At 40.1% G+C, this 17840-nt stretch overlaps 1 protein-coding gene across 3 annotated transcripts in view; it reads right to left on the bottom strand.

Moving 5' to 3' along the window:
* Window positions 1–17840, bottom strand: part of scube3 (signal peptide, CUB domain, EGF-like 3) — an 80327-nt gene that overhangs the window by 21415 nt on the left and 41072 nt on the right. For 2 of the 3 annotated variants that reach the window (XM_046869958.1, XM_046869960.1), the window contains exons 5-7: window positions 12991–13137; window positions 10768–10884; window positions 5415–5465 (exon numbers count right to left, since the gene is read on the bottom strand). In XM_046869958.1, coding sequence (XP_046725914.1) covers window positions 5415–5465; window positions 10768–10884; window positions 12991–13137 — 315 coding nt within the window. The remainder of the gene's footprint in view (window positions 1–5414; window positions 5466–10767; window positions 10885–12990; window positions 13138–17840) is intronic. The other variant, XM_046869959.1, reaches the window with a different exon arrangement.

Raw genomic sequence — 17840 nt, 5'->3', positions numbered from 1 at the left:
ACGAGCTGCTAAAAGAGCCTTAAAACCTGCAAATTTGTCTCGATTCTAAATCTCGTAGCTGAAAGCGAATCTTGAATGTGACGCAACCTGTAACGTGCACCGGCTAGAAATAATACGAACGCTATGCCGACGGATCAGGTAAGATCCTATTTTTTTTTTGTCCTTATGGTGGATTAATTTATATTTTGACTGCAATACGATCTGTTTTGAATAACTCCTAAAGGAGAGGCTTCGGGGAAAATCAAAACCACTTAAGAAATCAAACAGGGACGTGTGTCCAGTGAGGGTCTGAACAGGCGGAACCTCACAGCAGTATATTGGAATTTCTAGGATTATTACAAGGAAACGTTCAAATGAGAAAATATACGCTCTGTTAGATATGTACGGTTAAAAACCGTATCCAATCCAGAACTAAATTGTGGTATGTAAATGGATTAAGAGTGAAAAATGTGGATTATAGCAAAAACACGTTGACGTTAATATTAGCAAGAATCATGGAAAATGTATGTTGCTTTCGGATCAGATTTCAGTCAGACATATCAAAGTAGCCCTGATACAATCGCTTCTTTTCCTGGTCTTATTATTTGGTACTCTGGCTGCTATTTTGTGTATTAAACTACACATCACATGACTACAGTGTGTTCGGTGCCAAGACAAACACAACGGAGATGAGAAACTATTCGATCCGTGCTGCAAACTCAAGATTCACGAGTTAATTGTTTATCTGTCTGTTACACCAAATACTTAAATACTTACTGTGATTTTTTTTTTATCAGTGTATCATGTAAAAAAAAAAAAATTCCTGTAGATATGAGGCAAGATAAAGGTTAGGTAAAGGCTAACATTTTAGCACAGCACAGGAACTGAGTTCACACAAGAAGAAGCAGTGTGCTTAAATACACTGCACTGAAATTACTAGGGCTTTTAAATTTTATTCAGTAATAAATTTGCCCCATTTATTTCAACCAAAACAAACAAAAAACTCAGCAGAATTCCAGTTCATGATATATTCCCGTTCTTCATGCTGCTAGTGCGGTTTTTGAAAACAGAAAGATTTGTTCTGGGTTGAGAAATAGTAATAAATGGACAGAATATTCCAGAAATAAAAGCTAAAAAACAATAAACACAATATATATTAAAAAAATTGTTGGGTTTTTTTGGTCCATGTCACTTGTTTGGATATTATTCAGCTCTCAAATACTTGTGGATGAACATCACATTTTAAGATGTTTTCAACCAACATGTCAATATTTTTATCATCTGTATATATAACACAATGATTTTGTTTTATTGATCTTGTAGTAAAGTTGTGTGTAAATCAAACCGGACAAAAGAAAATTCAATGCTGATTTACACCTGTAAAGCGCAAAGCATGTTCCTGATGCAGTTCCTCGCAAATCTCCATAAAATTCATTGCACAGACATCCCAGAACATGTAATAAGCAATAACAATAAATGCTACACCAAACACTATTTGGACAAAAGGTTGTGGACACCTGACCAAAAGATTGGTGTGTGCTTCTTTTTGAACATCTCATTCCACATTTAGTCTCAATTTCCACTTATAATAAGCTCCACTCTGGAGCTCCACTCTGGGAAGATGTTGCAATAGATTTTGTGGAAATTTGTGGAGATTCCTTGATTTACAAGGGATTCAGTGATCCAGTGTTCACATTCAGATGTTCAGTAGGGTTTAAGCTCAAGAGCAGGAGATGTTACAGTCCAACCTATTTATCTTATAGAAGCTGGATTTGTGTTTTTAGGTCTCTTATTTCAATTTAATATAAAACTGGCATCCAAAAGGTGTCCCGATACTTTTTGTCCATATGGTATATGTTGAAATGTATTTGGCAAAACATGCAAAAGCAAATGTTTTTCTAAACTGATTAACTCTGAGTCAGAAAGCGAGCAAGAGAAAAAAGGGAAGAAAGATAGATAGAGAGAGAGAGAGAGAGAGAGAGAGAGAGAGAGAGAGGATGTTGGCAGGCTGAAACAGAATAAAGAAAGCACTCCGAGTGGGTGTCATGGCGTGCTTCAAAAACGCTTAGCAATCCAGTGACTGCTGATCAATTGGGCAGAGCGCGACAAAACATTTACAGTACGTTGATTACTGATCTGGTGTTGGCGTGTGCATGAGTTTTTTTTCCTTTACTGAATTGCATAAGCGATTCGATGAGTGAGAACGATCGAAACGACGCCTGACCCGTTTCTGCAGGCTTTGGTTTAGAGGAACTTACACAACATTCCAGGAAAAACTACTTAGATGGACCGCTAAAGTTTAAACAAATATTAGATATCATGTTTATGCGCGTTATAAACCAGGAACGAGACCTCTGTCTGTTTATATTTAGTCATTTATTTACTTCCTCTACTGGTCCTCCATTAACTTCTGCCCTCTTGCTTTTGGTCTTCAGTGTAATTGGGGGGAAAAATGGCCATTTGGATGCTTCTATCACCACAAATCTGACTGGATTCCCAAATATTTCAACAGTGTTGGCTAATTATCCAGTAATCCTTGTGTTTATGAAACAGAGCTGAGTCAAGAGTTCCCAGTGTGAGAACCACGGAGGAAACCTGGTCTACTAGAGCTATTTTACCTAAAAATTGGCCTATAAATGTAGGACTATAGATGGAAGTGAAAATGTGTACATAAAACAAATGGTTCTAGATGGAAATGAATACAGATATAAATATTTGAGCACTATTCTTTTTTAATAGTGAATGTTGGAAAGAGCATCAGAGATACAGATGAGCACCAGGAATGAACTCTGACAGAACGACGAAAACTTTTCATGTGGTACCAATATTTACATAAGAATAATTTGTTTTGTTCTTGATAAACTAAATGGACTGAACTTTTCCAAAGTATTTGGCTACCTGATGTTCTTCCACAAACACATTTGTATAGGATTTTCTTGAACTAGGAGATCCAAACCTGTTCCAGCATGTGCACAAAGCCAGCTCCATGAAGATATGCATTATATGGGATGGATATACAGTATGTGGAAGATCTCCTGTTCTGACATCAACCCTATTGAACACCTTTAGGATGTATGTAAATGCACCCCAGGCCTCCTCACTTCACCTACATCAGTACCTGACTTTACTAATACCCTTGTGCCTGAATGGATCTTCACAAATCTCCACAAAATCTAGTGGATCATCTTCCCAGTAGAGTGGAATGGGATGTATGAAAAGGAGCACATAGCAATCTTACGGTCAGGTGTTTCAATAGTTTTGTCCATATAATGTATATTAACTAATTGAGAAAATCTAAAATCTTGAGAATTGAGAAAACCAACAAAAAAGAAGAATCAACAAGATTCCTGACAGTAAGCGTTCCTGATTTTTTTTTTGTTGTAATCTACAGGAAAAATCCCTTTGGAACCTCTGCAAAATTTCTGCAGTAGAAATTTGATTAATTACTGACTAAAACTAAAACAAAGCCAAGACCAACTGCTCAGCCTAAAGCAACAAATACACAGAAAACATAATAAAAAGGTTGCACCGGTTCGTCGAAACTCCTCATTTGTTCCTAAAAGCCGAGCCCCTTAGCGTTCGCCTGTATTACTCTCCACAGAGCCCGGTTCCACTTCAGGAATTCGCTCAGAGTTGCAGAAAGTTGGCGCTAACGCCTTAATGAATCTCTCGAAACAAGTCCAGAACATGCATTCCGAGGTAAAGCTTTTTGGTAAATATGACAAGCCCTTGGCACGAGGCTTGAATAGGCGCGACCCGATCCGGTAGCCTGCTGTAAGCCTGCTGTGATGTTAAAAGGCTGCTGTGAAAACATACGTGTTCCTTTCGAAAGTGGCGAAAGTCTTTCTGAATGAGAAAAATAACAGGAGGAGTTGACAGATAACATGCTGCTGACAAATTGTGGAGAGACTTGGATGAGTTACACAAAGGTTGTCTTCATGTTAAGGTCAGAGTGAGGAAATGGAAACAAGCCAGCAAACAAGCACTGGAAGAATCAACATGCTAACGCTGAGTCCTGCGCAAACAGTGTGTTCGGTAATATTATCTTTTTTCCTGTTTGGATTAATCAATCGACTGACTCAACTTGACGAAAAAAATCGAGCGCCAAACACTGAATATCTTTATACTAAAATATATCTACCGATACTTTGCTGGTTTGTGCTATACTTTATTATTCTTGGGAGAAGTTAGCGGTTGTGGGACATGCTAACATCACAAAGGGGCGCTTGTATTGCTCACGACTTTTTTCAGCGACACTCAAAATTATTTAAATGAGAAATCCAGTGTAAAAATAGTGACTCCCAGGATGCAATGCAGCTACACGATGCAGATGAGACTCATCTCGGTTAGTTAGCGATCTACATCGATGACGTTGCAGTGACAAACATGTGCGACAGTAGAATGAAGGACTACAACACTCCAGCGCGTTCTTCAATCAGTATTCAGTCAAACTGCATTGTGGGTAAAGTGTGAAAATTTACCTCAGCGAATTCAATTCACTTTTTTTTTTAATGCGCTTTTACAACGGACGTTGTCTCAAAGCAGCTTGACGGAGAGAAAGCGGCAATAAAACAATGTACACGTTGTTATAACCTTATAATTGTACGTTTGTACCTACTGAGTGAGCCAATGGCAAATGTGGTGGAGACAAAACTCCCTGAGAAGAAACCTTGAGAGGAACCCCACTGAAAATGGAGCCCATCCTCATGCACAACACCTAATGTCCATTCATTACGGTTAATCATTGTAAAATGTGAAGTGATGTGCGTCTAGAATACGTCTAGATGATGAAACCAGAACATTGTGCTGTCAGGTAAAAGGCTGCCAATTAATATTTCGAAAGGTGGAAAGAAAACGTCCTCATGTGCATGGTAAGGGCTCGTATCTCGCGGAGTCTTTGGTGACGACACGTGCACCTGAGAACATGCTAAGAACATGCTGTAGATCCTGCTACTTAAGCACCAGGTGGACATGAGTCCAATGTCTTCAGTAATATTTTGCTATTTTTTTTTGTTTTAGTCCTGAACCTCAGCAGAAACACGGTGTTTATTAGAATTTTATCATGGGAATGATTTGCAGTATAGGTTTCAGGCCAAGCACGAGAAGAAAAAAAGGGTCTTGGTTCTCTTGATCATTAGGAAGAGTGGTGGACATTATTGGAATACATTTTGATAAACACTCCTATATGGAATGATTCAACAGTGCTGCCATGGACGTCACTTCCAAAGAGTCGCCCGATCTCCAAATAAATATTGGCACTTAATATAAAAGCGTGTTTTTCCCCCCACGTACTAAAAGGGTGACGTCATCTAAACTGGTAACATTTCACCCGGAGATTATGAGCATTTCCGCTCGGTTAGAGTTCCAGCATCACCAGAAGGAGTAAAGCCGAATAGGATTGGAACTAAAGAGACAGATATTTTACAGATATTTACCATTGGGTAACAGCTGTGGCTGATGTAGCTGCTGCTGGATACTCCTTTCCTCTGCACATACACACACACAGACATACACACACAAACAGACATACACACATACACACAGACATACACACACACAGACATACACAGATTGTAAAGAAAAACATGGATTTAGTACTTTAACGTTCATCCACATGCGTGAGGAGACATTAATCATGTGACCACGTCTAACCAATCTGCTCTTTGTACCCCCCCAATCTCACCCGCCTATTTGGACATTTCATTTGTTAACTTTTTTCACTTCATTTCATCTGTTTTCAGTAATGACCCATCTCTTTTTAATCCTTAACCTGATTAGCCTGCTCGAGTTTACAGCGTCACCCTGATGATAGCAATAAAGGGCCTTGAGGTTGCACTTGTCACAGTTGGGAGCAAATGAGTTACAGGCGGACGCATTCGGATTTGTGTTAGTGAGAGCTGCACTTACGAGAGCAATCATGCAGTTAGCGTGCGACATTTAATGCGAGCCTACGAGTAAGAGCAGGCCTCACACGGTGCACTTAGCGCAAACAAACAAACAAACAAACAAAAAAGAAGGCAGCAGGCTGAGAGGAAAACCACCACATGGCAAATTAGTCATTAGTTACAACAGATTTTTCGACATTTTGACAGAAAACGATTTCATCCATCACACTTCAGGACATCAGCTGCCGCCCAGGCTAACCTTTTGCAGAAGCTAGCAAGAGCGCTAGCATATAATACACTGATAGGGATAGGCTTTTATTCGCTTAGACTATTAGCAGCTTTACACAGCGGTACACAAAATTTACGGTTCGGTACGTACCTCGGTTTTTAAGTCGCGGTTCGGTTTGATTTCGGTACAGTTATGGGGGAAGAAGTGCAATACATGTCGTTTTTTTATTAACGCAGTTTATTGTTATTAACATTTGCGAACACTTGCGCAAGTCTGATAGATGAGAATTTACTAATCGCAGAGAAGAAATAATGATTTCCAGCATATCTTCTCACTCAGAAAACACGCCCATTCTTCCCAAGCTGAGACATTTTTGCTGGCTTGCCGTGATCCTAATGCAACAAGACACCTGGTGGCACGTAGATGTGCTGGTAGCAGCTTCAGCTTTAGCTCAGACTTTGCGGATTTTCCAAAGGAACCTCCTGAGACATGTCAAACATTTTCAAGAACATTATAGAAGTAGCTAGACTTTTAATCACGCGGCTTTATACACCAGAACAATCCAAATCGTTCTTTACATTCATTACATTTAGAGTAGAACTTGAATTAATGTTGTCTTTAGAAATGCTTTCCCAGGATCCTGCTCGATAGCACGAGAGCAGCTTTACTGAGGTAGACATGAATCAGGAGACGTTGTATTTCTCATAACGGTATCGTTTAGGGTTCTGTCTCAACCTGTTGGCTAGACAGTGTCACTCGATGGCTACTTTCGGCAACGGTGGAGTGGTAAATCCATGGGGCGCAGAACGAATCAGACGACTTGAGAGCGAAAAAGCGGGCTGCAGGATTTCTCATTTGTCTGGGCTCACAGAGGGAAAATGTTTTCATGCTGCTGTAATTGTTTTCCTATTCTGTCTTGGTATATTAAACAGTGATCTGTTGGTGTGAGCGATTAGGTGGATGTGTGCTGATGTTTTTACACTCGTTTCTAAGAATCTGCTCTGTTGGAAACAGCGTTCGGCAAAGACTACAGAGGCTTAAGTGGTCTGAAAGGCGCAGGCTGATCCTGAGCACTGGTGGAAAATACGAAGACAAAAGGAAAGAAATGAAATGAAAGAGCTGTAGACCATCCAAAATGAGGAAGGTAATGAATCCATGACCTCACATTTTGTGTGTTGTTTTGAATGTGTTTAAATTTACAACATCTAAATAAGACTGTTAGAAACAAAGTGTACCATTAAGATGATGATTGAAAAATGAAGCTTGACTGAATGTTCACTCTGTTTCTCCCAGTTCCTACCCACTAGCTAATTCTTTACTACTATACAACAGTTACCAAACCCAAGAAGGGCTACAGGATTCCTCTGATACATGTAAATCCATACTACATCACACCGCAGCATAAACCATGTGAAACCTGTTGTCTTTTTCATACATTTCTGCTCATATCATTTTTGATTTTGGTCGCTGAATAAACAGGAAATACTCTCCCTCAAACCAATAAAAGGGATTTAGTCTAAATATCTCATGTTAATAGGGAAAATACCTTTTTGTTGCACCACTCAAAAGCCACCAGGAATTACCCCTTAACTCAGAAAGTACAAGATAGCAGTCTTCAGTAGGTGTGTGTAAGTGATCGGAAGATCGGATCATTTTAGTGACTCGGTTCTTTGAATCTTGTTCATCGGATGAACAAATCTTTTTTGAGTCGTAAAAGTTCATTTGTTCCTTCAGTAATAAAATAAAATGTTACATTTTCAGTAAGTGCATATCCAGTAGAAAATGAACGAATAACTCTTTGAGACGACTCATTCTTCTGAGTCACATAAACGAATCGTTCGAAATAAACGAATCGTTCGTTACTAGTGTTTGTGATAAAAAAAAATATATAGACTGCCAATAAATATAAGAAAACATTATTAGAAGGTATTGGTTTCTGGTTACAATTAATTGTAAGGTATTGATTGGGTGGCTACATTGTGCCCCTTTCTAATGAATAAAATACGTTCGATATCGAAGCGCCTATATTTTACTCCTCGAATTGGCAACACTAGTCTTTCCCGAGCTCTCACGTGAAACTTCCAGAGAATTCTTACTACTACCATGGGTACTATTATGTAATAGGAACTAAATACATTCACTTGAGCATGGTATGGATGGTTCTGTGTACAGATTAGTAATTGTACTGTGGTGTACCGCATGTCGGCTGGAAAAGTGCTATGAAAGCTTGTGTTCCACAAAACAATCTCAATTTCATGCTGATTTTATGAACCGAGATAGTTTTAGGATGTGGTCTCATTTAAAAAGCCATCAGGTTAAGACGTCTCTGAGCCAACAGAAACACTGCTCGTCTGACTGACTAACACGGATCCATCACGGACAAATAAAATTAGCGACCGCATTGTGGAAACACTGTACCGAGAGACTGATTTATGGACAGTTAAGATGGACTGAGTGAAACATTGGTGAACAGAACGACAGAAATACAAGCTGACTGAGAGAAATGCAGTCCAGCTCTTTCCAAACACGCAAACAGCTGACCAGAGAAAACAGATTTAGGGTTGGCCATCTTTACAGTGATTACTGAGGTTACATCTATGTTTTCCAGATCTTTAAAAACCATTTATCTGAGTCTCTTTCTTCATCTGATGCGGCCTCGCTGTCACTCCCAGACTCCGACTGGATACGTTAATAACATCTCCTTCTTTCTTACAGATTCCTGTGGAGTGACCCTTTGGCCCTCCGTGTCGTCTCAATTGCGGAGTGGCTGACCTGCTTGAAACAAATCGGGGAGCTAATCATAGGGTGTCTGGCTCAATCCATTCAGAAACAAAAAGAGAGGGAGAAAGGAAAAGGCTAGCCAAACCACTGTACAATCAAGGAAAGCTACAAAACACCAAACAATAGTAGAATTGTGTGTATTAGTTTGCTGCTTTGTGATTATGTGTGTCAATCAAAAATTAGTTTGGAAGTACATATGACTTGCATTTGCATATTGCATTTGGCTACAGAAGAGGTGACTGGCTCCAAACTTTACCCTCCTGTAGAATGAGTGTTTTCAGTGCAGCCTGTTAAGCAGACGAGATGGAAAAAAAAAAAACCCAGCGTGCATGCTTGTATAAACAACAAACTTGGCTTGGATGGCCAAAGAGTCCAAAGCCTTGTCAAGTCCCTAGGTTTTATAAATCCATCACCGAGCAGAGATTTTGTGTTTGAAAAACTTGGCTCCTAACACTGCACATTACCAGCATCAGGAATAAAAAGGGAGAAAAGGCAATGAAAATCAGAAGGTAGCAAATCAAACAAGCAAGATTGAGTAGAAAAGCTTCATGCTGGGTGACTGCTGTACTAGGTTAAAGCAAGCTGAGGCACGGCTCCAATTTTGGCTGAGTTTCTCTGCATATGTCTGACATGCTATCAAGTACATTTAACTCAAATCTGGTGAGTAAGTGATTGTGTAGTCAGCTTTCATTTTTATGACTCCCTGGATTCCACTTATTTATTTTTTGTGACTAGACTAATGGTAACTGGAACATATGGATCGAAATGGAGCGTTACAATAGGACAATGAGCACATTGTGGAACACTTAAAATGGCTTTGCAAGAACAACCCATCGCTCATCCGGTGCCCAAGGACTCAAAGGCACATACTGAACCCAGTGAAAGGGTCATGCAGTGTTGATTTGGGATCCAGTTTGACTTTTAATATCAGCATTAAAAGCAGCTATAGACCACTTTGCCATACTTAGACACTTCACATAAACAGAACACTTCAAAGATGGCTAAAATAAGTCCTGCTGAATAGAGTCCTTTTAAGATACTCACCACAGCATTAGGTTTAATCTGGGATTAGAGAGAGGTTAAGCCTTAAACTTGTTCAGTTGTAAATCTTCACTGACAAAATGGTTAATTAAGGGGATCCCATTTTGCAATTCATTTTTTAAATATGAACCTTTTCTACTGTATGAAAGTCTGATGATCGCAGGTCTTACTTGAAGTACTGATTTATTGCAGCTGTTACCGCACTATCAAGCACATTTTACTGATTCCTCCTTTAAAAGAATTCTTGAAATCGATTAAAAAAAGTTAATTGGAAACAAAACTGAATCTTGCCTGGCTAATCAGATCAGATGGAATAAGGGGCCACACAGAGGAAAAAAAAAAACAAAGGCCTTACTTGCCTAACTAGAAACAACCTGGTCAGGTCAATTTAAAGTCCTGAATAGGGTGTGTCTCTTGACCAGATACAAACCAGATGAGAAGCAGGTCTAAGACTTACCCTGCCTGAGTCAAGTATCAAATGGAGAAATAGAACTATGCAAGGAGGCTCCTAGGAAAGGAGGCTGAGGGGGTTTGGTTTTGGACCACAACTGGGTCTTACCTGACCAAGCAAACAGGATAACTAGAAGTGCCCTACCTGGCCAGGTAGAATCAGGAATTGGGAAACATCTAAGACTTCCCTGTACGGGTAAGCCAGCCCTGTGTCAGGAGCCAGCCAGGGTCTTGATTTTGGTCTTACCTGACCAGGAAAGAACCAGAACCTGGTCCTAAGTGGCTAAGTAGTGTAGATAAAAACCAGGCAAAGTACAACACAGGAAAAGAGTGAGGGGAGTAGATGGAACCAGGCCTTACCTGGCTAGGTAGACGCACAGGAAGAAAACATCCATGACTTACCTACACATGTCTTGCCGTCAGAGTGCAGGGCGAACTTCATGTGGCAAGAACAGCGTGGCCCATGGTCTGTCTCCTCGCAGATGTGCTGACAACCGCCATTACCATAGTTACAGGTCACTGAGGAAGCCACAGATGAAAATAAACAGAATTGAAGAAATGTAACCAGATGCAGCACAAACTATTGTAACTGATGTTCAACATAACCATGCTACTGCGTACAATGTAAGCAAAACCAAAACATTTATACGGAAACGTACATTTTCGTCAGAATACAATAAAAACACAAAGCTAAATAGGTCACATTTGATGCCAATAATGGCTCTCTCATACTGATGATTAAATCTGTTAACCAGTCCAATATCCAATTTCTACCTGAGAATTTGAAACACTGATATGGAATCTGTGGTGAATGGGGAGTTAAATTGGCCACCATTTCATTTTCAAGATACATTTATAACACTCACAAATATTCCACATAACCTGCACTATTGCAAATTATATTCGAGTGCTCTCTATGAAATATCTTCTTGAATTTTAAAGTGCTTCTTTAGAAATTAAATGCTCCTCTGTGGTTAACCTGTAACCAGCAAAACACAGAGTATTAAAAAGTCTCTTGAGAACATTTTTTCATTCTGCAGAGGTGAGATTGAAATGTGTGTCAACTTGAGCCGGCAGCTGATGACAGAAGGAGAGCAGGGTCTTGTCTCCACGCACCAACAACACACCACAGCTTTGTCTCCACATGCCTTTTTAGTGTTCCATCTCTCCTCTCATGCTCTTTTTCAAGGAGTAGAATAACACTTCTGCTTTAGTGTTCTTCAACTAGGCCATCTAGCAGACCCAGACGGGGCTGACAGCATGAACTCCATGACACAGCAAATACCGAAAAGTTCTACCTCAGAGGCATACTATTGTAGGTGATTACCGACAATATATAATGCATAAGTTTAGGACTAGCAAGAATGTTCTGAGATGTAATCATGGACTGGGAAAGTGTGCTTGGAGGGTAGAAAGGCTATTTATTAAAGGTTTATTAAAATAAAGAAATGCATAAGTGGAATGAAAGTAAACAACAGTGGTGCATTTGAGCTTCTGGGAATCTTCCAGTTCATGCATTCATTTGAAAGTTTTGGATTGAAGAAATTGTGAAATTGAATGAAATCTCTTGTTATACACCAAATCACATACAAAAGGGTTCTGCCATCATCTTGTATACAGTCCTGTAAGATCAAATCCTTATGTCCTGCTAGGTTTCACACTTTACAAACATAATGGTTAACAACTAGAAAAGTCAAGATCTGACTCAGTCAGTGTATAGTTTTGGGGAGTCAGTGTGTTCCTCAGTGTAAAACTCAGGGGAGTCCGTTTGTACCTCGGTGTATAAGACTGGGAAGTCAGTGTGTACTTCCTTTTCTCCCTCTATACCTACTTTATTGGTGAAGTCATATCCTCACAAGGGTTTTCTTCCTTCTGCTATGCAGATGACACCAAACTCATCTTTTCTTTCCCTCCCTCAAATACCACAGCTTCTGCTTGGCTCTCGGCATGCTTGACGGACATATCTTCATGGATGGGTGCTCATCAATTAAAACTCAACCACAGCAAAACAGACCTGGTGGACATCACAGGTTTTTCATCTCCAGGTCAAGATCTCTGAATAATTCTTAATGACTCTCTGCTCTCCCCTTCAACCACTGCTTGTAACCTTGGGGTAACTATGGACAATCAACTGTCCTTCTCCTCACATGTTGCTAATGTGGCTTGTTCCTGTCGATTCCTGCTGTACAACATTCAAAGGATTTCACCAATTCTGCCCACACAGGCTGCCCAAGTGCTTGTTTCAGTTCTTGTTATGTCGAGACTGGACTACTGCAACTCTCTGCTGGCAGGTCTCCTCTGAACACTATTCGTCCACAAATGATCCAAAATGCAGCAGCACGGCATGTGTTCAATCTGCCCAAGTTCTCCCACACCACCCCTACTAGCTGTGGGAAGTCAGTATGTACCTCAGTGTTTAACTCTTAGGAGTCAGTGTGTAGCTTAGTTTGTTGTACATCCGTGTACAGCTTTGGGGAGTCAATGTGTACCTCAATGTTTACCTCTGGGGAGTCAGTGTGTACCTCATTGTATAATTCTGAGGAGTCAGTGTGTACCTCAGTGTACCTCAGGGTATAGCTCTGCCTGGGAAGAAAAGTTTGTAAGGACAAGGACAGATCTACTCACACTTGCAGTCGCGGCTGTTTTTAGTGAGCTGGAAGCCCGGTCTGCACTCACAAGCGATGCCTCCTTTCGGAGTTTCCCTGCAGATATGAGCACAGCCGTGGTTTTTGTCCATACAAGTGGGGCCTTCCTTTGTCCCATTCATACGCACTGCAGAAACAAACAAAAACATTTGAAACACATGCTTCAGGTGGTGTTTATTGAGAGTAAATGCCATTTACTTGGGCAAGTTGCATTTAAACTGAATTCATTCAAACTTCCCAAATTCGCCCAAACTATAAAAAAACACTTTTACTGTATATGAAATTAAAATAAAAATGTCCATTTGATGGTGTCAGAAGGTATCAAGTAGCCAACATTTGTTCAGCCAGGTTTTAGACCTATTTTTGGATGTCCAATCTCACAGTTTGCACAGAAATTACACAGAAATCCTGAAAACATGCTAATAAATTAATTCAATTTCATGGAACAAATATTAGAATTAATGTTAGAAATGTAGGTCTTTGCTTCTGAAAGTGTTTAGGCGAGCAGAGAAGACTTTACTGGCCCTGGTGAAAATTAAGAAAATTACAAAAATTAATACTTCCATCATTTAGCCATTAGAACCGTACTGAGCCATACTACATTCCATTGCACAACACCAATGCAGCATTAACAGAAGTCTGGTGTACAGATCTAAAATGATTTTCTTTCCCCAGCCATTAGCATGTAAGGCTACAGGGACAGCTTGTAAATCGAGGCAGGCACTTTTACTCTGGTGGGAAGGGAGAATAATCACTAGCGGCGAGCAGCATCAAGCCGTGCTTTTCTTTGACTGACCTCAGTGCACGCTGCTTCTCAGCCATGTTTGGACAGTAAAAGGAGAACCGTGGCACCCGGCCGACTCCAGATCCCATGGTGCATCTGTGTCAATAGCACGTGTCTATGCATGGGAAACCAGCCGTGCTCACTCGAGTTGCTCAGCATTGAGGCATGAAGCGGGAGATTCGGGATGGGATTTTTAGAGCGTCTGGAATTCTCGCTAAACGTTCATCAGATTTGTATAACAGGTTTAGATTTAGCAGTGGTCTTTAAAAAAATATTTATTAGTGCATGCACCACAGCTGTCAAATTTCTAATTCTGATTGGACAGAAACGTGTTTAATTTCTATTGTTCAGCTGTTGATTCTGTGATTTGTAGTAATGCACTGATTTACCTGAGCTTGTATTGTAAGCATTCCACATCACTAATTTCATTAATATTACATTCAGAAAAAAATATTTCAGGAAACTCTGAGGACACTGTGGTTTCTGAGCATCAAGCTACAATTATTGCTCTTCTTTAGCTAAGAAAACAGGAGAAATTGTTTATAGCTGCTATAATGTAACAATGTAAGCAATAGGCTATGAGGGATAAGGTGTATATTGATAGCTTTTTTGTATTCATGTAGACCATGTTATCTGAATGTATCAGTGGTGGGCCACCAGGGCCAGTAAAGTCTTCTCTGCTGGCCTAAACACCATCAGAAGCACTGACCTACATTTCTAACATTAATTCTAATATTTGTTCCATGAAATTGTATTAATTTATTCCCAACAGTTTATTCTCTTCATTTCATAGCGCTTTTCTTGGCTGCACTGCTTCCAGTACGTGTATGTGGATGTTAGATTTTTTGTCCAATCAGATTTCAGCCTCCATGTGCTGCCATGTCAATCTAATCTGCCCAGAGCCTTCAGAATCAGTACTGCTGGCTCTTTTTATCTAAGCCTCTATTAATAATTGGTCTGTTTCTTTTCGTGTTGTTATATTGTGCTTTTGTAAAGTATTGATGGTTTCTATAATTGTGACTTGATAGCAGCTGTATTAAGAGGTGGATTAATTCGGTTACGTCCTCACTGAAGGCCCAGGTACAAAATGCATGGCCTGCCACTGATATCCATTGTATCATACATTTAGATTTTTTTAGATAATGATTAAAAAAACCAAACTTTAGGAAAAAATAAGATCTAAAATCCACATGTTCTTAGGCTTTTTGTCTGAAAAAAGGAAAACACCCTGTTTGATGAGTTCTGCATTAAATTGCTTTCTAACACACCCCCCGAGGTTACCCTTCTTCCTGCAGACCCATTTATCAGACCTAGCATGGGTTTGAGACTCTCTGGAGAGTCATAAAAGGCTAAACGCTGATGCGTTGGCGCTTTTGTTCGTGCCGTACTGCGGTGTAGAGCGTACTCTGCGGTCACCTGCCAGATTTTTCCTGGTTTGAACTTCCCGGTAGTTATTGTAGGGACTCCTGAGACTCTGCCTTGAGGAAAAATGTGGCTAATTGGCTGAGAAATGAGGTGAAAAAGGAAAAACTGACAGAAAGACAGACAGAAATGAGAGCTACAGCAGAAATGAGAAAAAATGATGAAGGAAGTGATTATGAAAGTGTCTCGAAAAAAGCTCTAATTAGACTTTTTATATAAGTGTCCCAGCTGGTTTGCGGATTTGAAAACAAACAAGTTTAGAGAAAAAGAAAAAAACCCTCTTGAACGCGATCATAAATCAAAGCAGTGTCAATGATTTGATTTGATTCATTTCATTTCCAGTAAACGTTTCATCATGGTCACAGAGGATTTATTTTTATAGCTTTCCAGCCTACTAGCATGCTTAATAGATGGTTAGCCTGCTAACTGCCCTGGCAAATAAATATAAGAACCTTTTATAACTGTGGTTGTTTTTCTGCTGGTCTGTAATGGTCATTTTGATGGAATGTGTTGTTTCTAACGGTTCCTAGTGGCAAATCAAATCTTATATTATTCCAATGGAAAACATCTACCCATGAAAGAAAGTTCTGCTGGATTCTGCTACTATTTAATAGCGACATAGTGGTACACTATATTTCCAAAAGTTTGTGGACACCAGACTATAAGATTGGATGTGCTTCATTTTGAATTTGCTGTTATAATAAGCTCCACTCTCCTATGGAGATGTTCCACTAGATTTTGTGGAGATTCATTCAGCCACAAGGGTTTTAGGAAATCAGGTACTGATGTAGGTGACGTGAGTAGGACTGTGGCGCTCACATAAGCAGCATTCCGATTCTTCCCAAAAAAGTGTTTAACAGGGTTTAAAAGCTCTATAGCAGAAAAGCTTCCACTCAAACCCATATCTTCATAGAGCTGGCTTAGTGCACAGGGGAATTGTCATGCTGAAACAGGTCTAGGACCAGTTTAAGTGAAGAAAAAAAGAATCCGCCTTCTATACAATTGGGTGCCTCAAACTTTGTGCTTCAGATCTTCAGAGACGATCCACATATTTCTGGAAATGTCAGGTGTCCCAATACTTTTTTCCATAGCGTGTAAATCATATGTAATGAAAACCTTGAAATTAGATTGTAAAGGTTTTTAAAGAGTGCCTAAACTTAATAAAATGGATGAAACCTAATTTTATAGAGATCATGAAGTTCTTCGAAGAAGATCCGCAGTCACGCTGATTCTTCTTCACTGCAGTTAAACATGTCGACTGTCATCGACTCCGCCAGCGCAGGGACCGCGTTACGATCACTCAGCATATTTAACACGAGCCTGAGATAAGCCCAGACAACAAAAGTAACCTAATACCCCAGGTATCAAAGCTGTACCTGCTGGAATTCTCAGAGGCCCAAGTTCAGAGCTCTGTGCCAACCATAACACAGGCCTGACGTGCGAGCGGCTATCTGACGCCCAAAACCTCCACTTTTCACCAACAACTTTTTTTTGTTGCTACGGTAAAGAAACTGAAAAGCCTCGCTGATTGCCACGAGCCTGGTGTGTGACGAACGCTTTGCGTGTCGTCTGTGAACCGTAGCAGCGTAGCATACAGCTGTCTATCCCACAATCACCCCCAACCCCCACCCCAGCCGCTGCCTCAGCAGGTCCCCGGCTAAAGACTAGCGCTGACACAGGGAATGTAACACAAACACTAAACTCAGAAAGATAACAAGCGACACCTATTCATCCTTGTTCTGAAAAACTGGCTCGCTGTGTTTGACACATTTTGTATCAGGTGTCCCTGTGCCATGACTCTCTCGCCTAAGGGGTCTTTGAGCTGAAAAACATTGAAGACCCCCACTTTAAAGTGATAATGCATTAAAAAAAAAATTTGATCAATTAACAAAGTACAAAGTAAACAGCAGAAAAATCCAAATCAAATCAATATTTTTGTTGTGACCACACTTTGGCACACTTTTTGCACAAAGTCAAGGATTTAGGTGTTTGATGAACCAATTCTACAAGCGGGTGCTAATGATCATGGAATTTCATATGTAGGTTGAAACCCAGTCATAAGCTGAAACAGGAACAGCTGCAAACTGGGTGAGGAAAAAGAAAAACTCTGCTTCTAAGGTGGTTTTTATGTCACAGGTCCTACACCATGGCAAGCCTGAGCACAACAACAAGACACATGGTAGTTCTTCTGCATCAGCAAGGTCTTTCCCAGGCAAAGATCTCAAAGCAGACTGGGATTTCAATATGTGCTCTTTAAGCCCAAACAAATGGGTCATTTTGAGAATAAAAAAGTCCAGCAATTCCAGTCCAGGAGAATAAACCTGACCAACATAAACTTTCTCTTTTCTTCCTTCTACTCATGGAGTAAGCACCTTGTTATAAATGACCTGAATGAGCTGTTACTATAGAAATCGATTCGAATAGAATAGAAATGCTCACGTTAACGGCCCCATACTCTCCACTCAATTATCAGTTCGTTAGACAGAAGTAGTCATTAAAGCTACCTGTAAACTGTTCTGGGTCTTACACATTCCTGCAGCCCTAATGAGCACCTATCAGCCCACAGACCCATAAAGCGGGATTTATGGAGTAGTTTTATACTTCTGCACAGGGCATGGAGAGGA

The sequence above is a fragment of the Silurus meridionalis genome, chromosome 16 (assembly GCF_014805685.1).
Source record: "Silurus meridionalis isolate SWU-2019-XX chromosome 16, ASM1480568v1, whole genome shotgun sequence".
Lineage (NCBI taxonomy): Eukaryota > Metazoa > Chordata > Actinopteri > Siluriformes > Siluridae > Silurus > Silurus meridionalis.
Note: the sequence above shows the minus strand (reverse complement) of the source record. Positions and strands in the feature narration are given on the sequence as shown.